The sequence below is a fragment of the Scaptodrosophila lebanonensis genome, unplaced genomic scaffold, assembly GCF_003285725.1.
Source record: "Scaptodrosophila lebanonensis strain 11010-0011.00,11010-0021.00 unplaced genomic scaffold, SlebRS2 tig00001412-arrow-pilon, whole genome shotgun sequence".
In the NCBI taxonomy this organism is placed as follows: Eukaryota; Metazoa; Arthropoda; class Insecta; order Diptera; family Drosophilidae; genus Scaptodrosophila; species Scaptodrosophila lebanonensis.
This window is the reverse complement of record NW_022060739.1, coordinates 7,388,914-7,411,888: the sequence shown is the minus strand read 5'-3', so window position 1 is coordinate 7,411,888 and position 22,975 is coordinate 7,388,914. Positions and strand designations below refer to the sequence as shown.

General features: G+C 37.8%; 1 protein-coding gene across 2 annotated transcripts; it reads left to right on the top strand.

Annotated features, from left to right (window-relative positions):
- Nucleotides 1–1,139: 1,139 nt before the first annotated feature.
- LOC115631921 (protein timeless) lies at nt 1,140–21,766 on the top strand. Of its 2 annotated transcripts, none has more exons than XM_030528774.1 (14): nt 1,140–1,295; nt 6,177–6,427; nt 6,498–8,133; nt 8,209–8,350; nt 8,415–8,923; nt 8,998–9,196; nt 9,259–9,386; nt 9,667–9,820; nt 9,876–10,028; nt 10,164–10,536; nt 10,782–11,025; nt 11,091–11,201; nt 19,155–19,658; nt 20,295–21,766. In XM_030528774.1, the coding sequence occupies exons 2-14, from the start codon at nt 6,331–6,333 to the stop codon at nt 20,383–20,385; spliced, it is 4,341 nt and encodes a 1,446-aa protein (XP_030384634.1). In that variant the 5' UTR covers nt 1,140–1,295; nt 6,177–6,330; the 3' UTR covers nt 20,386–21,766. The 2 variants fall into 2 exon arrangements, with proteins under 2 accessions (XP_030384634.1, XP_030384633.1); XM_030528773.1 differs by having other exon boundaries at nt 20,292–21,765.
- Nucleotides 21,767–22,975: the final 1,209 nt, after the last annotated feature.

Here is a 22,975-nt window from a genome sequence, read left to right as displayed (position 1 = left end):
TACTTGTAACGCTAGAATAAGGCTTATAAATAAATAAATAAAATAAAATATATGTAGTATGTTTTATAGTCATTGCATACATATTTAAATATATGTATGCTAGTAGTTCATAATATTTGTGTCAAAAAACGGACGGCTTTCAGATTTTTATGTGCATCATCAGTACTGCAAACTGGATAGCTTGCACTTTTCATATTTTTCCGTAACCCGAACCACTGTCCATAGCCGCCCTCAGTATGGAAAACGTTTAACGGTGTGTGCTGTTGCTGGTCGGCAGTGCTGTCTTGGTTATCGAACAGTCACAACCACAGCGACAGCGCCTCAATGAGAACACAAAACAAACAACAAACGTGCTTCACGTTGCTGCGACACGTGAACGACATCGTGCGCTGTCCATAAGCGGCCGTGGGTGCGAGCGAGCGCGTCCAAAGCTCAGCTACATGGGTATGCCGGCCAGAGGAGAGACAACAACTCGAGCTTTTGCGCATCTCATGCGACTGCAATGTGAACACTGAAGGGGTTTGTGTGTGTGTGTGTGCACGGTCGATGCATTGGCGGTACGTTTACGTTCTATGTCCGTAAAATGCAAATTCTATTCACATTCAACGTTCTGCGTTCGAAGTAAGCGGTCGTGTGCGCGCACGCTTTTATTTTATATTTTTTACATTTTTCAAGACCTGCTCCAATATTTGTTATTCCATCGAGCGTAATAGCGCCCTTCCATACATCATAGCAATTACTATATAGTATTGTGCAAGTGTTTTAAATAAATAGTGAAACTGAATTTTGTCTATGGAAAAGTTTAAGTCACGCTATTCAATTTTGCAACAAATACAGCTGAATTGTTCAACTACTCTGTGTGTGTGTGAGTGTATATTTTCACACTGTGCTGAACAAAGTGCAGCTTGTCGTTGTTGCAATTTTACGTAAACTCGACTTGAAAAGTGCGACTGAAAGTATTCCTACACACAATAATAATGAATATACATATGTACAATGAATAATGCATAATCGAATAGAGTCGTTTGTGAAATAGTGGCTGTTTGTGAATTAGTTGGGGCAGGCTTAAGCCGGCTTAAGGCTTTCCTTAACCAAAAAAATTAACACGAAACCTATTTTTAATTTCTTTAAAGCCTAAAGCACAAAGGTGTGTGTAACTTCTACCAAAAGCGACCCCAAGAAGTTGCTTAAAAAATTGCTTACACGCGCAACTCAATCATTTCTGCCAATTGATATTTGTAACCCCTAGACTACTTTGGATTACTAAAACGTCGCTGCAGTAGACAAACCAAGCGGTAAGCATACAACCCTACATAAAATATACATACATATATCATGAGCTATATAGCTACGTACTTGCTCGTATGAGTAATGTGCAAAAAAAGCAAAACCGTAAGAGCTTTTTTTTTTGAATTGCCAGCGCGCCAACATCAAGTTTGAAACAAATATTGGTGTGTTTCCAGAAAGCAAGGAAAGTCAAGCCAGCCATCAAGTATTATTTGTTGTCCTAGCTTTATGCTCAAACAAAATTCTAGAAGTTACGCGTATTTTATCGAAATTATTAACAACAAACAAATTGCAAGGAAAGTCAAGCCAGCCATCAAGTATTATTTGTTGTCCTAGCTTTATGCTCAAACAAAATTATATTTTATCGAAATTATTAACAACAAACAAATTGCGGTTATTTTATGCGGAAACATGGCTATTTATATTACATTTATTACTACAAACAAGTACATTCCTTTTCGTTTTTTGGTATTTAAATTGTCTGTGATTGGTAAAAAATTTTGATAGGGGCCGTTGCCCCCTCTGCAAAAAACTTCTCAATAGGAAGTCGACATTCATTATTATGGCCTTAAAATGGAACTGAGTTAGATTTGTTGAAATTTTTCCATTGATCATATGCATGAGTTATTATTTTAACGCATCGAGCATTATTTAATCAAAATTAAAATTTGTTAGCCCCTCCTTGGGTCTAGAGCAGTCAATGAACTGAATTGGAGCAGCATTTTCAATATGAGATTGAGAATCATGGTTTATGCACTCAGCAAAATGCAAAATTTGAAATCAGTTGTTTAAAAAGAAAACTGCATTTTCGGAGATGTATTTTGAATTCATTATTTTATTGATAATGTATTTGTCTTGTTCGAGTGTCCCTATTTGTATTTCGCGGGAATAGTTTCATACTTTTCTATAATCATTTTTCGAAGATATCGTTTTACGAGTAAATTTAGAGACTATTTTGTCATGTTGGAGTGCTTATGCTTTCCTTTCAACAGCTATACATCTTAACTCGTTTAAGTCATGGCAATAATTTTTATTGTTGTCTGTCGGAAATATCATTCTAGAGACCACGAAAAGACTATGTTTAAGTAAATTGTAGTGTAATGCTAAATAAGAGGAACTGTTTCGCATAACTGACGACAAACAAAAACGCTTGCATTTCGATCAGCAGCAGTGTAACGTTTAATTACATTGATTGATTAACTAATTGAATTGAATTGATTTATATTCAGTGTTTTGTTATCATCAATTATTAATGACCTTATGCTTGCACTATTATCGACTTATGTTTTTGATTCTATTCTTAATTTCTTAATTTCTTAGTTCCCTTCCATGCCAGAATTTGTAACCATAAAAAATGGCATGGGGGTAGTCTTTCCCATGAGCCATGCCTAGGTATAACTTGTTTCTATTTGAGGGATCCATATAACTTGATAATAAGTTATATTTTCAGCGGATATGCCCAAATTTAAAAAGCTATTGAGTTGTTCGCCTATTATTATGCGCTTTCATAACCCAAATATGTTCCTGTGTTCGAGGAAATATGAAAACGGTAGCTGCAGACAAAGCGGGAAAGAAAGCACACAACTGCTTCTGTTTCTGACACCACCAGATGTAGTTCGGAGCAAGCGCCACATGTGGCATGCAGTTCATACAACGACACACAAAGATATAATAAAAGACACAACAAATAAACCAAAATGGGTTTCCTTGAACTAATTTGCAAGGCAAAGTTAGCTGTCTTTTTATTGAACTTTGCCAAAATTTAGGCAATATCAACAATCTGAATGCCATTTGGCTCTTTCTTAGGCACTTCATCGCACTTCTATTTTCCTGAATGAATTTTTTCCTACTACCACAAACACAAATGAGCTCGATTTGAATAGATATATGTGCGAGCGTTGTTAAATGTGCATATGATTTGAATTTTATGTAAGCATCTTTCTATGGTCGTGTTGTCTCTATTTACCTTTTCTTTTTATTTTGGTTTCATAACCTGCTAGTTGCCAGCACGGAACGGAAATGCGATTTGGGTTGGAGCAGTGCGCGAGATACGAATGGATATGTATGCGGTTGTTATGTAAATTCAACTGAATTCATCAAACGCTGAACATTGCGCTCTAGTTAGGGATAGTAAAACCGCAATGGAATATGGTTGTTTGTTTTAGAAGAACATTGATTAAATATTAATAATTTTATAGAAAATGGCAATAGTTAGACAAGGGTATACATTTGAAATGTAGAATGTTTTCTGATGTTTCTTCCTTTTAAGTATCATGGCAAATGGTGCACTACTTGGCCAATCTGGCAAAGCTCAGTTTTATTCTTGCAATCAGTGTTTATAGTCAGCTTAGCGGTAATACTATTTTGGCCTCTAATGACTATTTTTTTCAAATGCCCATGCCTTGGCTAGAAATTTGGCGTCCTTTTAATTATGTATTAAAGAGCTTGCTTTTCCGGTGAAAAATTAAAACTCAAATAATTTCAACACCTTTTTAAGAATAACTTTTAATAAGCATGGAAAGAACTCATTAAAATAAAAGATAAAGTTTTCTCAAACCTTGGCATGCATATCCAGTTTTCCAGATACTTCTGTGCCAGTAAGACAGCAAGCGAAGCAGATTGAACAACCAGTTTAGCCCTATACGTAACACCTAGACATGTATTTCTCATAATCTAGCAGACTGTATTACCCTTTGGGTGCATGGCATAATCAAATGGCTTAATTAACATCCACCTTTTATATAATGTTGCTAATCCGAAAGCAACAGCCTTCAATCTGCATTAAACTAGCACACTAACATAATAGAGTATAGCTTGTTATTATATCTAGCTTTCAATTCCATTACATATATACTTATCTATAAACGCATTTTCCATTGCAATTTGAAACGGTCGCCTAAAATAATGCAATACTTTTTTTTTGTGCGTCGCAATTCTTTCAATTCTTTTCAATTACCTCTAGGAATCGTTATACAATATAATGAGGTATAACACCACCACTTATCACACTGCCAACTGTGTCCAAAAATAGACACAGAGTATTAGTTTTCACAATCACCATAGAAATTGTCGCTTACTCCAAGCCACTAAACCCATACAAATGGAATTCCAAAGGCGCCCTATAAATACGTGCAGTCCATTGTCCTCTCCTTCCACATCAGCAACGACACCACCACCACCAGCAGCACCACCCCCTCTAAAGGGTGGTGGTTACGTTTACACAATCAAAGAAGCTGCGCAACACGCAGCACCGACTGCTGGGATGGAGACACTGGCGCGTGTCTGTGTTAGTGGGTGTGCGTGTGCGTGTGCTTGTGAGTCACATGCGGATGCCCGTGGACCTGTTGCTGCTGTTGTTGTTTTTGTTGCTGTTGCTGCGCCTGGCCTGCCCTGGCCTGGCCTGGTTACGTGTTCATTTAGGGGGTGTGGTTCAAAAAATTTGGGCTCGCCTCTGCATTATGGGGGTGTGTTTCCATATGTCTGCGCGAATTGTTTGTTTTCCAAAATCAATCGAGTGTAAATTGAAAAATTGTACAATTTTCCTGACAAACACGCTCTCGTGGCACGTGCAATTCTTGTGGGTGGCTTTGTGCCACACGTTTCGCTATCCTCTGCATGCTAAGCAGCTGCACATTGCATTGACTTGGGCCGGATAGGTTTCCGTGGCCGTTGCTGTTGCTGTTGCTGCCTGCAGTTCTGGTCACATGCACTAGTCATGGGCAGCTTAGCTGATATTTATAACAAACCTTTTGTACACGTTGTTTAATTAAATTTGATTCGTTGCTATTCCTGTTGCTGCTGCTGTTGTTGTTGTTGCGGCAGTTATGTCGTGTCTGGGCGAACGCTTCAATATAAATTCAAGGGTCGTTGCTCAAACAGCTCATGTCAAGGGCATTCGAAACAAATATTTGAATAAAAGATTAACAACAATTGTTTCCTTATGGAACGGTATAGAACGAGAAAAGTTTTCTACTCTAGATGTTTCTGCTTATAGCCTTCACTCAAATAGGTCATGTCATATAAGGAAATGCAAAAAGTCGCACACGCCTCACTGGAAAGGGTCGACTGCTCAAATAAGTCATGTCAAGGGTAATATATGCCACCATTTATGTAAAAAATCAATAGCAATTGGTTTTTGCGTATATAAGGAGACTAGTTTTTAAGCATATTTGTCGTTTGTCTCACATTTTTATAGTATCTGCCGCGGCTTTTTACTTTCTCATGGACATAGTAGATTATTACATATTACTATTACAGTGATCGATAATCATATATAACTGCCATTGTAGGTAAAATTGATTTAAAAAGTTATAGAAACAAAAGAGCTTGTAGAGATTGTTATTATTTATTGTAATTGAACATATTTCCATGAATTATCAATTGGAAAATGAATACAAAAAGTTAATTCTTTTGATTATTTGTTCATATAACTTTATATGTTTTTTTAAGAACTCAAGTTTAGTTCACTAGCTGAATTTGATCTAGAAATTAAAATCAAGTTAACCGCAAATATTAATTGTGAATATCCAACATCATTTTCAAGCTCCATCTCTTCGTAATATTAACCACACCGCCAATGCTATAAAATGCTATAAAATGAACAGCCGTTAATCTCCAGTCATTATAGTATTAAGAGACTAGAGCTGGATACTTTCGAACACTATTTCGATATGTTTCTTTTCTTTGACATATTTCTGGAATCTTTAAGAGAAAAGGATAGAGCTTTTCTCCTTGAAGATCATAAACTTCATTTAAGAACTTGCCTGCTGTGCCTATATGCTGCTAAGTTCCTTCAAGATCTTCTTAAGATCCCTTATTAAATGTAGTATAAATATGTTTATTATGACTCATCATTTATGTTTCGCTCCTTTCCTCTGTCCTTGTTTTAGTTGGCTGCCTGAAACCCTAAGACCGTGCAGGGTATTTGAATGCACAACGCTGATCATGTGCTGCAAGTGGCTACAAGAAAAACAAATTATTAAATCGAAACTCATTCAAAAAACCAAGTACAACCATTGCAAAAACATCACATAAGCTCTTGTTATGGACTGGTTACTTGCTACGCCTCAGTTGCATAGCGCGTTCTCATCGCTCGGCTCCGTGGAGGGCGACACCTATGTGGTCAGCCCGAATGCGCTAGGTAAGTCAAAAAGAAACTAACAACAACAAAAATGCAACCAAACCAAATGTATCTCGAATCCTTGATGCAGCCATTCTCGAGGAGATTAACTACAAATTGACGTATGAGGATCAAACGTTGCGCACATTTAGGCGCGCCATCGGCTTTGGTCAGAATGTTCGTTCCGATCTGATTCCACTGCTGAAGAATGCCAAGGATGATGCTGTACTCGAGTTGGTCATACGGATTTTGGTGAACCTGACGGTGCCTGTGGAGTGCCTCTTCTCGGTGGATGTCATGTATCGTACTGAGGTAGGTCGTCACACCATCTTCGAGCTGAATAAGCTGCTTTATACCAGCAAGGAGGCCTTCACCGATCCGAAGAGCACCAAGAGCGTGGTGGAGTATATGAAGCACATACTGGAATCAGAGCCGAAGCTGTCGCCACAGAAATGTGATCAGATCAACAACTGTTTGCTGCTTCTACGCAACATTCTGCATATATCTGAGACTCATGCCCATTTCATCATGCCCATACTGCAGACGAGCAACGGTCATGTGATTTCCATGCAAAATACCATATTGTGGAACCTCTTCATACAGAGCATCGACAAGCTGCTGATCTATCTCATGACCTGTCCGCAGCGCGCCTTTTGGGCCGTTAACATGGTACAGTTGATATCACTCATATATAAGGATCAACATGTGAGCACTTTGCAGAAGCTGCTCAATTTGTGGTTCGAAGCCTCGTTGTCCGAAAGCTCAGACGATAATGAGAGTAACACATCGCCGCCTAAACAGGGCAGTGGTGACTCCAGTCCAATGCTAACCTCAGATCCCACATCCGATTCCTCCGATAATGGTAGCAATGGCGGCGGCCAAAACGATGGGTGCGATAAACGACGGCAGGCCTTAAGGGAGGGCACCGAGGCGACCCTACAGGAGGTTAGTCGCAAGGGTCATGAGTACCAAAATGCACTGATGCGGGTGCCCGCCGAGAAGCCCGATAGTTCAGAGGCCGCCAGCGATATTACCGATATGCCACTCTCGCCCGAGCAGCGAACTATTTCCGAAGCCATGGAGGAAGCCGATTTTGTGGAGCGTCATGTACGAGATGATGATGAGGAGAAAGATGAAGAAGATGAGGAGGAGCCGGAGGTGGTCACTATAACACCGCCATCGTTGCCGTTGAATCTAACACAACCAGCTGACAAAGCTAACACCACTACCAATGAGTCAGCGAGTCATTTGCTCGCGCTCAACCACAACCGAAACCACTCGACGGCATCATCGAACACCCACTTCAATAACGAGCCCTTCAAGCCACCTCCACCGCTGCCCATGCGACCCTTGACATCGGCACTAGCGCAGAAATTTGCCGACATGGTCGGTGAAGCGTATCCAGCACATATGTCGGCTGTCAAACTTGGCCAAAAGTCACCCCATTCCGGCCAGTTGCAGCTGACAAAGGGGAAGTGTTGTCCGCAGAAGCGCGAGTGCCCTTCCTCGCAGTCAGAGCTCTCCGATTGCGGCTATGGCACACAGGTGGAGAATCAGGAATCTATTTCCACCTCCAGCAATGATGATGACGGGCCACAGGGCAAGCCGCAGCACCAGAAACCGCCTTGCAACACCAAACCGCGCAACAAACAGCGAACAATCCTGTCGCCAATGGACAAGAAGGAGCTGCGACGTAAGAAGCTCGTGAAGCGCAGCAAAAGCAGTCTGTAAGTACAAAAAAAAACTAAACCACTTTCGAAGAAGTTGGTTTTAACTTTCTAAAAAATTACCTCGCCTTTCAGCATCAATATGAAGGGTCTGGTGCAGCACATGCCAACAAATGAGGACATATCCAACCTGCTCAAAGAATTCACTGTCGACTTTCTGCTTAAGGGCTACAACTATCTGGTAGAAGAGCTACACATGCAGTTGTTAACTTATGCGGTAAGTTTGGGGACATTGTTCATCCAGGACCTCCTCCTTAATTGTACTCTCTGCTAATTCACAGAAAATCCCCATTGATACCTCACACTTTTTCTGGCTGGTCACATACTTCCTGAAGTTTGCCGTTCAGCTCGAGTTGGACATTGAGCATATCAATACGATACTCACCTACGATGTCATAAGCTACTTAACCTACGAGGGCGTTAGCTTGTGTGAGCAATTGGAGCTGAATGCACGCCAGGAGGGCAGTGACCTGAAACCCTATCTGCGTCGCATGCATCTAGTCGTGACGGCCATACGCGAATTCCTGCAGGCCATCGAGACATACAATAAGGTCACACATCTCAGTGAGGACGATCGCGCACATCTGCGTCAGCTGCAAATCCAAATTAGCTCGACATCGGATCTGCGTTGCCTATTTGTGCTTTTGCTGCGACGCTTCAATCCCAGTATCCACTCGAAGCAGTATCTGCAAGACTTGGTCGTCACCAATCACATGCTCATGCTTATTCTGGATAGCGCTGCTAAGCTCGATGGCGGCCAAAGCATCAAGCTTTCAGATCATATATCTCAGTAAGTTTTATTCATCGGCACATTTTAGATATACTTGTATATATTTCTAAATACCCTTGTATTGAATCTTACAGATTTGCCACCCTGGAGGTCATGCATTATTATGGCATACTGCTGGAGGACTTTAAGAGTAATGGCGAGTTCGTCAATGATTGCATCTTCACCATGATGCATCATATCGGTGGCGATTTGGGCCAAATAGGCGTACTCTTTCAGCCAATTATATTGAAAACATACTCACGCATTTGGGAAGCCGACTATGAGCTTTGTGATGTAAGTCTTGCCCGCCAAGGCCTTAACTAACTTTTACTTATGTGTGTTGACACCTTCTTTAGGACTGGTCCGATCTCATCGAGTATGTCATCCATAAGTTCATGAATGCACCGCCCAAGTCTCCGTTAACCATACCGACGACCTCGCTCACGGAAATGACCAAGGAACACAATCAGGAACACACTGTATGGTATGTTACAGTTCTAGAATGGAGTTCATCTGAACAAGCTTTAGATAAAGGCAGGCTTTGAATTGATTTTTTTGTTTTCCAATATCTTCCACCTTCTAGCTGTACGTATTTAGTGAAGTACCGTTTCTTTTAAATTTAGTTAACAAATTAATAGATTACCTGCAGGGCTTGAAAAGTAACTCGATCTGTAGTCGACTAGTATTGTGGCCGATGTAGAATTATTTATATCATTAAATAATTTTCAAAAACTTAAACTTTATATATTGTCTGTTTTTTGCAGCTCTTGGTCTCAAGAGGAAATGGACACACTTTATTGGTACTATGTGCAAAGCAGAAAGAATAATGATGTGGTTGGCAAAATTGTGAAGCTCTTCAAGAACAGCGGCAACAAGCACAAGTCCCGCATATCTATAATCCAGCAATTGCTTCAGCAGGTAGGTTCTGGCTGCGCTCTGAAAGATCGCGGAATAATGAAGTGAGTTTTCACAGGATATTATAACGTTGCTGGAGTACGATGATCTGATGAAGTTCGAAGATGCGGAATACCAGCGCACGTTGCTTACAACACCCACATCGAACACCACCGAGTCGGGCATTGAACTGAAGGAGAGCGCCTATGGCAAACCCTCAGATGATATACAGGTGAGCATCATTAAAGACTATGGGATTTAGTTGACACACTTTGCAGATGCTTTAGTTTTCCAAGAAAGACTTTGGAAACTAAATGGCAGCCCACTTCTCGAACAGTTGTTATTCAGAGCTTTCCAATTTTTACAGATTCTGCTAGATCTTATAGTCAAGGAGCATAAGGCGCAGCATCTCGTTTGGTTGCAGCAACTCTTGCTCGAATGTTGCTACATTAAGTTGTCGTTGAAGAGCAACGGGAATAGTTCGAATGAACTCCGCTATTCCGAGCCCATTATGGAGCCAGTGGCCTATCACTATATATGCAAACAAAAGTCCATACCTCTGGTGCAATGGAATAATGAGCAGTCGACGACCATGTTGTATCAGCCGTTTGTGCTGCTGTTGCACAAACTGGGAATACAGTTGCCCGCCGATGCGGGCTCGATATTTGCACGCATACCCGATTACTGGACGCCGGAGACCATGTATGGACTGGCCATGAAGCTGGGACCTTTGGACAAACGTGAGTTAAAGTCTACAACCCTGTTTAGTTGAAGGTGATGTATACCGGTATCAATAATTTTTGCTCTCTCATGTCGACGACACAAATTTTGATTGATTATGGGTATCTGTTAACGTGCGCCCGCAACTCTTCCCAACCAACCTCCCCCCAAAACACTGTTTGATAACTGTCTGTGTGTGTCTGTCGGTGTATCTCGATATGCTCTGTGTTTCTCTCTCTCTTTTGCGTACTTTTCGCTCTTATAGTGACGCTCAAGTTCGATGCCACCGAGCTGGAGGAGACAGCCAGCATGTCATCGGGTTACCATCACAGCCTGCCACGGAACTCATTGAGCTCCGTTTCCAGTCTAGAGGTGGATCCGCCGGAGCCGGAGGAGCTCGCCCTCATACCAGAAGTGGATACTGCCGTGGAGAATGCGCATGCGGCTAGCATGAACACCAGCGAAATATTCGCAATACCCAAGGCCAAGCATTGCAATTCCATTATCAGGTACGCACCACCCCCACCACCACCCACTCCACTAAATGGTGGTACTCATTCAGCTGCCATTGCAGATATACACCGGATCTAACGCCCCCAGTGCCCAACTGGCTGCATTTGGTAATGCGCAGCAAATGTAATCAGCAGGCAGCGCCGCAACACACATCCGCCGATGCCAGTGATTGGTAAGTGGGTCTCTCATGCTATCCTATTTACTGTGGTATGCGTCGGAACAAAAGGCAATCAAATTTTAAGTGAAAGCTAGAAGCTTATTTGAAAAATGTGCACTTCAATTCTTTTTAATTCTTTTTTAAATACTGAAAGCAATTTTCAATTTCTTTGCATTTTAAAATGCATGTTTAATTATAATAATTATAAATTATTTATTTATTTGTGTATTTTTTTAAATAACCATAATAACCATAAATAACCATGAATAATGGTATTCACAATTTTGACATTTTATTTAATTAGCGCATGATTTAAAATTTTAAAAGCCCCACAATCAAGAAATTGAAGCAAACAAATAAATTTATTTAGTGTGAAATAAAAAAGGCAATAAAACGCTTGATTAAAGTGAAAAATTGGTTCTGTTTTTTTATTTTTAAAAATATTTCTAAAATATGTGTAAATTCCGATTCTGAAATTAATTGGTCATTTAATGATGTTTAATATTTCTAACACAGATAATTATGTGCTCAACTTTATTTAATTCATTTCATTGGCATAAAATATTCGTTCTTAAATAAAACAGTTTTTAAAAGCTACTGTAATTTAAGAAATTTTTAAAAACTGATCAAAATATTTGCATATCTATTACGAATTAATTTTTGTGATTTAGTGTTTATTGTGGAGTATATTCGAACAAAGAGTAATAAAATTAAAAATTATAATAAAATTTCAGAACAAGTTTTATATTAAGTTTATTAAATATTTTTAAAAATATTTCTCTTATTTTTATTTGCGTAATTGTATTAAATGTATACATTTTCTGAGAATTTTGTATTTTTTATTTTATATAATATTTATTAACATTTCATTTTATATTTTATGACAATAAAGTTAACGTATTAAAGTTTTTAATTTAGTAAATATTTTCATCCCAGATTTGGTAAATAAGTTAAGTTTTAATAATATTGAGGTATTTGGACTAGTTCACTAGGAGATAAAGGGTGTTTTACAAAAATAAGGTTATCTGTATTTGATGTTGAAATAAGTTGTATAGCTTTCTTTAAGTTGGCACGCAGAAGAATTCCAATTCTGTATTTCTAGAAAGTGTGTTTCCCTTCCATTGAAGCTTTTATATTTATATATACATACTTATAAGAACAATATAAATTATATTTAGAAGAATTCGAATTTTGTGCTTCTAGAAAGTGTGTTTACCTTCCCTTGAAGCTTTTTTATTTAATATGAATATACTTATAAAAACAATATAAATTATATTACATAACATAGCTTTTCAATTGAAAAGAAAAATACATTTGAGCGAAAAGTTAGTAATTTAACAAAATTGGCACTTCAGTGAAATGAAAGTTTTAATGCGCTCCTATTAAATTGGAGCTATAGTTTAGTTAATTCGGGCAATGCTTTAATTTTTATCAACTTACGAAAATGGAAACAGTTTTGAATTGAAGTTGAAAAGCCTTTTCCCGTTTTTAACTTCTATAAAATGAAAAGTGTTCCACTGTACGCAACAATGGCAAAATTTATGGCACAGCAGCCAGATGTTAAGGCTCTAACATATTGTTTACATGGGGGCTGTTAATGCAATTTATGAACTTTGTGCACGTTTAGTCGGCCGATCGGTCGCTCTAACTCTAAACACCAAACACTAAACACTGAACTCTTAAATTTACATTTACTTTCGTGTGTTGACAGTTGTCGGTGGCGCATTAAATGTCAACGTGTGTGTCTCGGGCTGCATTGTGTTGCCTAGAACCGAGCACGGCTCAGAGCTCAGCCCGTCATCTAGATTTGGCTTATGATCCATCCGTTTTGGCCATATTGACCATATGTGTGTATATGTGTGTGTGTGTGTGTGTGTGTGGCAGTTGCGGCGATCGTAAGGCGGTCTATATATGAATACGAGTATGCTGGTCGGCGGACCTCACAGCGTTCAGTGCATGCTCATGTTAAACAGCGTTTTGCTTTTGCTTTATGGGTTTTTTGTCGTGGATTTTTGCTATTTGTTGGTACAGAAAACTCTCAGATCAGCACTGCATGATAAATGGTAACCAGCTGTTTTGCTGTTTCGTTGTTTCGCCTCTTTTTTATTTGCTTATTTTTTTGGGCATTTACACCTTTGACAAGTTGCAATGTTTACGTTTTATTTTTTGGTCTCCCTGTTCCGCTTGATTTGCATCAGCGGTGTAAGGCAATCAAATCAATGCCACACCAACTTGGCTGGCTACCTATGAAATGCATGAACCCTGGCCAACACACCTATGGCGGAACATGAAATGAAGTCATCAGATTAACATGCACAGCCACATTTGGCAGCCTGTGTTGTATTCGCGTACAATGTATTCACAAGTTGGCCTTAATTTTCCATGCCATATAATGCAAAATTAGCGTAAAATTGCAGCCGAATGACAGAAGTTGTCTGCAGCTGCATATGAAAACTAATTAATATCATTTGTAATGCTTTGCAAAACGTAACGAATGTACTTGGACGTATATATACTAGCCTTAGTGTTGTCATCGAAATCACGTAAATTTGTTCATAAGAAGTACAGAAAACTTTCGTATTTCATTAAACAAAAAATTCATTAGAATGATCAATATTTCCATGATTAATCAGCATTTGCTTAGATGAGAGCAAATATAAACGTTTTCCATCCCATAGCAACAGCCTTAAGACTACTTCTATAGCTTAGCTATTGAGCTCCGTATTATTCTTCGCAGGCTCCAAGTTCGTAAAGAAAATAGACATAGGGGCATTTGTCGAGCTTTGTTTTGTATTCACTAATGACATTAGCTTTATGATTTAAAATGAAAAGCATCTTTTTTTTTCAAAAAGCATAACCCCTAATATATATTTTTGCTGTTGGAATGAACAAATTGGGCATATAATAGTTAAATGAAATTTTCAATTATTTGTATGGCCAGTTGAATTGAAAGCTTAACAAGGCATACAGTAGTCTTCTCTGGAGACGACAAGGTCTATATTGTAAAATAAAAACTCTCAAAATGTTGTAATTTATAAAACAACAAGAGAGAACGCTACAGTCGAGCAAGCCCGACAGTGTAATACCCTGTACCCAGGTAAACTTCCGTCACTGAGTTATATGCGCCCATAGCAGCAGCAAAAAGAGGAAGAAGAAGAGCGAACTTGTTGCTGCAGTTTGTGGGGGTTGTACTGGCGAGAATTTGTTTCGCTAATAACTTTTCTTAGAATTGACCGAATTGAATAAAATTTTGAACAACAGTAGACAATTATATATGAATTATGTGTGCATTTGTGTGGTTTAGGTAGCATTTGAAATGTGGACGCTATTGACGAAATTCTGTAGCGGGGGAAGGGGGGGGGGGGAAATTAAAAAAAATAAAATAAACTCGTCCTTACTCGGACCCAGGAGAATCTGGATGCCAACTTTGGTTATTCTAGCTTTTATAGTTTCTGAGATCCTCGCGTTCATCCAGACGGACAGACGGACGGACAGACGGACAGACGGACAGACGAACGGACAGACGGACGGACATGTCTAGATCGATTTCTCTCGTCATGCTGATCAAGAATATATATACTTTATGGGGTCAGAGATGCTTCCTTCTGTATGTTACATACTTTGCACAAACCTAATATACCCTTTTTACCCTACGGGTACAGGGTATAAAAACATGACAAAATCATGTTATAAATAATTTCCATATAAATTGTTACTTTGGCAGTAGTTTTAGAATACCAGAGTAATGTACAAAATCTAGAGATTTTTGTAACACCTCTATTCAAACGAGGCATTACTTGAAATTAGACACACGCGCGCTCAACTAAAAGATTTCTTATCGTAGCATTAGTTTGTTACACTTGTTAATATACTAATTTAAATGTGCCTTGGCCCTTCTGCTGCCCGAACCTGTGAATCTTTGAGGCAACCGAGAAGAAATATACTTGCTAGCAAAACAATTGACATTTAACACACATATTACAATGTTGCGTTTGCATCTTCGACCCGTAGTCGAAGCCGGTTCTTATGCGATTTGTTTATGAGCTAATGAACCAGTTTTTGCCATCGAGTTGAATTCTAAATTCTATACTGCTTAAACCATCTTTTTGTGTCATTGGCATGAGCCATTTATTATAAATATTATAGTCATTCTTTAGTAAGGCATGCCCCTTTTCTTTGCATAAAACGAAACTAGTTTTTCTTTTTGCGAAAGTAAAAGTCAAAATTTACACAATCGTTGCGACAGTGTGCCTTGTGAAATGCGAAACAAGTTCTCTTCACACACAGTGCGAGTAGATAAAATATAGTAAGTATATACATATAGTATCTATTATATACTTATATGCCTTAGTTTTATCCACTGTGGCTTTTTAGCGGTTATTAATTGTGCATAAATTTTATGGCTAGTGGTTTTGTTTTTCAACTCAATGTTGCGTCAGTGTGGCTCAAGAATGTCATACCTGCATATACTTCCTGTTCTAAACTGCTTTATTAAATTGTCTCGCACATGTATTAAATATATTGGGATACCAAAAAAGAACACACAAATCAATTCAAAGTGTGATTTTATTAGTCAGCGAGAACGACAAATATTATGGTGGGAGAATGGATTATTTTATAGCCATATTTTTAAAAGCAGTCCCGCTTAATTTTTTGTAATTCAGGTCGTTAGCACATAAAATATATTCAAAATTGGGGTAATTTTGTGGTCTCTGAAATTCCCATTCACTAATATGCTCATTTAATTTTCCAAGCATGACAAATATATATACTATACTATATTTATAATATATTTTACCATACTCTTAAAAGCAAAACGTAAAAGGAATCGAAGAACTATACTTTGGTATCATTTTATTAATTTACGAGTACTCATAACCTACAAGGACTCGTGGTCAATCGAGAGATCTAAGAATTTGAAGGATTCACAATCGCGTAGAGGCAAGCCTTTCTAAACATTCTTCAGTTTGTCTGTCTGTATGAACACGTCTATGTCGTAGAGCTAAGAAGCTAGTCTCGCCAAGCTGCACATTTTTTGCTAATTTGTTAATAATGTATTATATTTGACTCTTATTCTTACTATATAATTGCATGTTCCCTCGAAATGAGCAACGCTGCCATAATAGCAGCAAGTGTTAGTTTGTAGCCCCTCGATTATCAGGTGCAAGATATTCTGAACAGTGCTGGCCATTGCCATTAACAACACAAGCTATTGTCCGTGCAAGGCGAGAATCGAAACCAGTCAATGCTATATTTCTTCAACTAAATTAAACACGCTTACCAGATCTATTTTGATCGCATTAACATGTTAATGATAATTAGGCCCGTGCCAGTTGTCTGGCCGAGGGTTGGTGTCTGTGCATTAACCTCTATAGTGATCTTAGACTGAAATCGCATGTTGTCAATGCTTTTTGACCAGAACTTATAAAATTCTATATTTTTGAATACATTAAAAAATTAATTTTAAACAGACGCAACCAAATTGCATAATTTTCATGTAGTTTATGCTTAAAATGTGCATAGAAATATAAACTGGTTTCGAAAACATAGAAACAATCCGCTTTTAAACTGCGACTAATTTTCTAGTTTTGTTAAATACTATTTGTAGACTAGCATAAAAATTCCCTAATTGACTAGTCTAGCATGTAGTTGAGATGAAAGAGCTTCGAATTTTTGGTAAGCACGTCGGGGTCAAGATATTATATTTAGTGAGGTTTTCCTTATTAGTTTTTTTTTTAGCAAATTTAACTTCTCACACTTTTAGGTAATTTCGTTTTTATTTCTGGCCATCACTGATCACAGCCCAATTAACCCCATGACACCAGAAGTCATATATTCTAGCACCGCAGCTACATTTGAGGTAGGAGTAGTTAGGTAGCATTTTCCAAACTGCGTCATGCCCAGTGTCGTTGCATTCAAAAACTTGTTTATTTAATAATTAAAATGATTTATGTGACTGATTGATGTGGTTCGCTTGTGCTAGCTGTTCTCGGCTACGAGCATAGCTCCCCTCCAAAAAAAGGTGTTCATGTGCCCGCGGAGGTACTTATTATTTTTCTATTGCCATTCTTGCTGTTGTTTGCAGCACAACATGCACATAAATTGCAGCCATAAAGCAAAATGTTAACAACAATAGTTGCAAAAAAAAAAACCAAAGCCGAACCCAGAAACAAACTGAGGCCAGTCGCAGAGAGAAGGTCGGCAGCTGAGCCAACAAACTGCGCCGGGCTTTGGGTGTTTATGTTCACAATTATTGTTTGTCAGTTCTTCTGCCCGCTGGTAAAGAACACTGTGCGACAGAACTTTAAAATACAAATAAACTTCTTTTCAACATTGATACATAAGTATTATTGTAAATTGATTAACAAAGCCATTGATCTCTATACATAAGTATTATTGTAAATTCATTAACAACGCCACGATCTGAATGATATACTTATAAAGAGCACAACTTAAATAAATGCAGTAAATAAGTGAAATAAATTTAAAGAAACTATTATAAGCTTATGAATACATTACAAAACTAGTTCTTTAACGCGTATATGTATTTCGAATACCATTATTACACTCTGCTGACTTACTTTAGAACACATATACTTTCAATACTTCCGTGATAATGAAATAAATTAATTTTCTTTAATTCTATTTTATTTGCTGAGAAAAATTGAAATTAAAATGTGCTTGGAAAATATTTTAATGCGCTTTTTTTAGGGTACAGCTACGTACAATAAGAGATATATAGATATTTCAATCCAGTTCAGAATCATACATTCCTTATAAATCCAAACCTTTGGCTGCACTTTGTCGGTGCTCCAAGTTCTTTAAACTTACAGAGATCGTCGGACAGCAAGAAGACCAGTTCCTTGCCAATGTCTTCATTTGATTAGAACTATAATATTAAACCGCAGATTGAAACGGGATGTATTGGAATTACTTTGTAAGAGAGTTGGGTGTTTTATTCCTTCCTACTTAGATTCCAATTCAAACATTGTACAAGAAAAACTTTACCTAGTAATAAGAATAAATTATTGATGTAGACCGACTAACTAAAATGCTAAAAATTGAACTCTTTAGCATAAATATCTCTGCATATTTTAGTCATTTTCTTAACTTAAATCAAAACATTTTTAGACCTTTTCTTTACGTAAATAAATACAAATTTTGGAAAATGTAATTTTACAAGTAGTAGTAGTAGGAGCTTTTTTTCATATTCACCTTAAAAAGGTTACCAAACCGTTTATTAATTATATGGTTAAGCTTAAAAATAAAGTCTGTCGATCAATTAAAATTACTCTGAACTACTAAACCTCGCTGCCCAAAACTTACTCAGATACCAAATCGTTGGACGTGAAGTTCAGCTAAGATTTGAGTGTTACAGCAAAACTTAAATTAATAATTATTTAACCCCCGTCAGCCATTATGATTATTCCATTAATATTTATTTTGTTAATTTAAAAATCTAAGACATCTATAAGTTAATTTTTCTGTTCTTGCAATTATTATTTAAGAAGTTATAAAATATTAATTATTAAGTGTGCAAAATTGTGTTGCATAGTGTGCGTTTTTTATTTCTTTGGTGTTCAAATTTCAAATCTAAAGCCTGCCCACAAACACTTGTGAGTTGAGTTTTTGGCTTCCTAGTCGCCTTTAGGCGCATTTGAATTTTTCGTTGATATTTTTGAATGGCGCCCACGGGGCAGTGGCCACAAAAAATGTCAAATTCAATTTTCGCCAGGCGTCATACTAAATTACTTTGCAAAATTAATGCCTTTTGTCAACGCCCACACCCACGCCCGTGCCATGAGCATGAGCATGAGCATGACGGCTTAGCTGGAGACAGGCAGCTGGACAGTTGGACAGCTGGACAGCTGTTGTGTCGCGTGCGCACTTCGCGGCGCTTGTAATTTGATTAAAGCGTGTGAAAGTTATTAAATTTCTTAAATTTTATTGTTATTGTTATTGTTACAGTGTTGGGGACGATGAAAGCATGCAGGGGAGCACAAGTGCGCAGAGCAAGGCGCTGGTCTCGCCAGTGATGAGCTCGCCCACCAAAATGCTGCAGCAACAGCAGCAGCAGCAACAACAACAACTGCAGCAACAGCATCAACAACAACTGCAGCAGCAACAACTAGAATTCCAGCAACAACAGCAGCAGCAACAACAATATTTACAGCAGCAGGCGACAAACAACACAACAACCTATGGCCTGACCATGATGAGCAGCATAATGGGCGCCCATAATGAGAATAGTAGCTCTTCCGGCTGTGGCGGCACCGTTTCCTCACTGTCCATGGCCGCAGTGATGTCCACCAGCACTGGGCCGATCATTAAGCAGGAAGTCGAGGATGCAACCATGAAGACATTCGAGCGCCTGGAGATGTCAGCGGCCAGCGGTCACTTCGGACGACCCAGCAACTTGAATCAGGAGTACAGCGCCATGGTAGCATCGGTCTATGAAAATGAAATAGCCAAGTGAGTGACTAGCTGCTGCATTATTGAGCCATGCGGCCAGCTAATTGACAATTAGACACATTGCGCAAATGCCAGGCCAACAAAGTATAGTAGCTATATACGTATATACTTGTATGTTCGATCGATCGCTTGACAGCTTCAGTTCGCTAACCGAACTGCCAAACTGGTGCGCCAGCAGCTTTTGATAGAATGTCAAGTTGTCAATACATAAACGTCTGTTGTTTGTCTTGTGAGTCTGACTTTTGGGGTAAAGGGGCTCTGCGCATGCGCAACACCCGCTTAGAGAATTCGCTGCTTTTGAAGGCATTTAAAGCATTCCGAGCAGCGCAGGCAGGCAGTGTCGCACATAAATTTATGGCTGCAATTATTCAATTTAAAGCATTTTGACCATTTAAAGTGCTTTATTCAATAGTGCTGGGGATGGTGCTGCTGTTTGGGGGGCTTTGCTTTTATGGTCAGCGGCTGCCTAGGCTGGCTAGGCTATGCTGTAAATGGCAGTGCTTTGAATGCAAATTACAGACCGAATTGGTTAGAATTTTGGGCTGGGTTTGGGGCAGTTTCTGTGTTTTTTTTTTAAGGCAGCGCTCTTTCTATAAATGTTAACAGTCTTGATGTCTCTTACGTCTATCTCAGCAGTGACAATGTGTCGGTGGCTTCGGACCTAACGCGTATGTATGTCAGCGATGAGGATGAGAAGCATGAGCCACGAGTGCCGCATTATCATTGATTGAGCTGGACGTGTCCAAACAAAAGAAAAGGCAGGTCCTCTTCGAGATATTTTTACCCCCAAAGCGTGACCTCCAGTTTTGTGTTATTAAGTAGTAAGGCTAATAAGTGTGTAGCCTTTTTTAATTCGATGTACATGTATACATAATTATAATATTCACCGCAAAGGAATGTCAACAGGCAGAGCTTGAGTTTATTCTTGATATCTTGACAATGTTATTCTACTAAAAACTGGTACTTTAGAGTTAAAAAAAAAAAAAATACAAGCTATACATTATTCTATTTAAAATGTTGCTTAATTGTGTAGCTTTTGTAAGAAGAGAAAACATTGAATGATTATTACAACATTTCAAGCAGCTGCTTAAATGCTTAAACAAAACGTTTTTTAAATTACATATTAGTACAGAAAACCAAAAATAGCTCTTAACTAATATCGGGTATACAAGTGCTTTATAATGTTTACCAAAAAAACATGTTTAAATGAAAAAAAATTGAAAAATATACATGTGTTTACAATAATAAAAAAACAACAACAATGATTTAAGCAATTAAAGCCTGCAGATATACATATACATATATAGGCAAAGTTTATTATCTTACCGTTGAAATACAAAAAACAAAAAAAAAAAAATACTAGTGGCTAGTACTTGGTTTAAAAGAAATGAATAGGAAGAAAAGTACTATATTTCTATAAAAATAAACAAAAAGCCAATTACAAAAGTAACATATAGAATGGCAGACTGGAATGGACTATCGATGAGTATTATCTGAGAGAAAATCTAAACATCAATCAGAAGCTAACGATCGCAATCACAAGACTTGATAACTATTATTATCGAAAGTTTCTGGGAATCACCTTCCAAAGAAAGAAAAGATATGAAGAAAGAAACGTAAATATATATTTTTCTATTATCCTCTTGCCTTTAGATTTTCTTTTAAACTAAATACTAGATTTAAGCATGAATTAGTTTTATTTGAAATAATATAATTACATAAACATGAAAAGCTTCCACCTGGAAACCACCATAATTTATGAAATTATATTATTTTGTGCATTCAGGCAACGTTTTTAAAATGCTGAATGAGGAATGTGTATTTTGATTACAATTACATGGGCAGTTCCTGGATTGAATAGTGCAAATATGAAATATTTATGTACATAATTATTTATGCATACTACATATACATATATACATATATATGAGTATATATTTACAAAACATTCAACTAAGATAAATTTGTTAAAGCTACAAAACATATACATGCATACACTATTCGAGAGAATTGTTAAAGCTACAAATCATATACATACATATACTATTCGTATTTACAAAGTTACATTATTTACATACATACATGCATATGTGTATAGATTTAATTAGCAACTAAGCGATTTTATAACTGCGCGTGCTTCGTTTTGCAAACGCAGTTTAAAATAAAACATTGTACTTAGAGAAACCAAACAGAAAAACAAAAACCAAAGTATTTCATTTGAATTCATTTCGAGCTCTCCCACATCAATAATGCCAACCGCTGTGCGCCAAACAAATGAGTAACCCAACTGAACTTGTTGCCAAAATCCATGCCATGGAAATGGACAACTAAGGTGCGCAGCTTAGGTCAGATCAACAAGAAAAATGTGCTACAAATTGGCCAGAGCTGGGCTCGGATATAAAAGCTGAGCCGAACATTTACTTAAGCCGACGCCGTTGCGAATTAAGGTCATTGGTGCTCACCCAAGCTCCGATCGGGCTCAGCATGTGGGGGCTACGCACGGTAGTCAACGCATGGTCTAGTGGTAGTAGTGGAGGTAGTAGCCGAGAATACGAGTAAATCATTCTAGTCGTACACGAATATGCTTAATATGGCCCAAGACAACATAAATAATGCGCGCCACAAACATGGCAAAAACAATTACCAAAAGCTGCTGCCGTGCTGTTGTGGCAGAAAAAGAACACCAAACACAGCCAAATAAAACAAAAACAAAACACAAATAATAATAATAATAATAATTGTGGCCAATTGCTATTTAGTTGCTTGCCAGTTAATTGCAACATGGCCGAGACAATCGCAGTCACAATGCATGCTCGTAAGCTGCAAAAGGCAACAAAAGCACCAACAACAACAATAACATCTGCACGGCGCACGAGCTAGCAGGCCATGTTGTTGTACCCTTTCCAGATCAAAACTTTCGAAAGGTTGTGCCTCAGCAATGAGGAGGAATGTAACGGAAAGTGGCAAAGAATCAAAGAATAATTTCATTCAAAACTCGTTGCCTATTGAGAACCAAAAAGTATTTGATTTATAAAAGTACTGAAAACAATGTGGAATTTTTTACCAGCGATATGTTTTGTCTTCTTCTTTGTTGCTTATATTATTTATTTATAACATGAAAGCATATAACATGCTTTAAAGCTGCAAGTCTGTATCAATATTTTATTTAGATTAATTGTAACATGAAAAATATTTTGGCTATCTAAAAATGTTTGGTATTTCTTTTAATTTTTAGATAGCAAATACTGTTTTTAAAATCAAATAAATTGCTAAATTGGTTAATCCAATACTGTTTTCATTTTTAAATAAATAAACTG

Excerpts from the sequence above, each read along its gene's own strand:
- LOC115631921 (XM_030528773.1), top strand. The coding sequence starts at position 6,331 with ATGGACTGGTTACTTGCTACGCCTCAGTTGCATAGCGCGTTCTCATCG. Across the intron at positions 8,924-8,997 it reads CTTTCAGATCATATATCTCA|ATTTGCCACCCTGGAGGTCA; the intron begins GTAAGTTTTATT and ends TGAATCTTACAG. Across the intron at positions 9,821-9,875 it reads TCCAGCAATTGCTTCAGCAG|GATATTATAACGTTGCTGGA; the intron begins GTAGGTTCTGGC and ends GAGTTTTCACAG.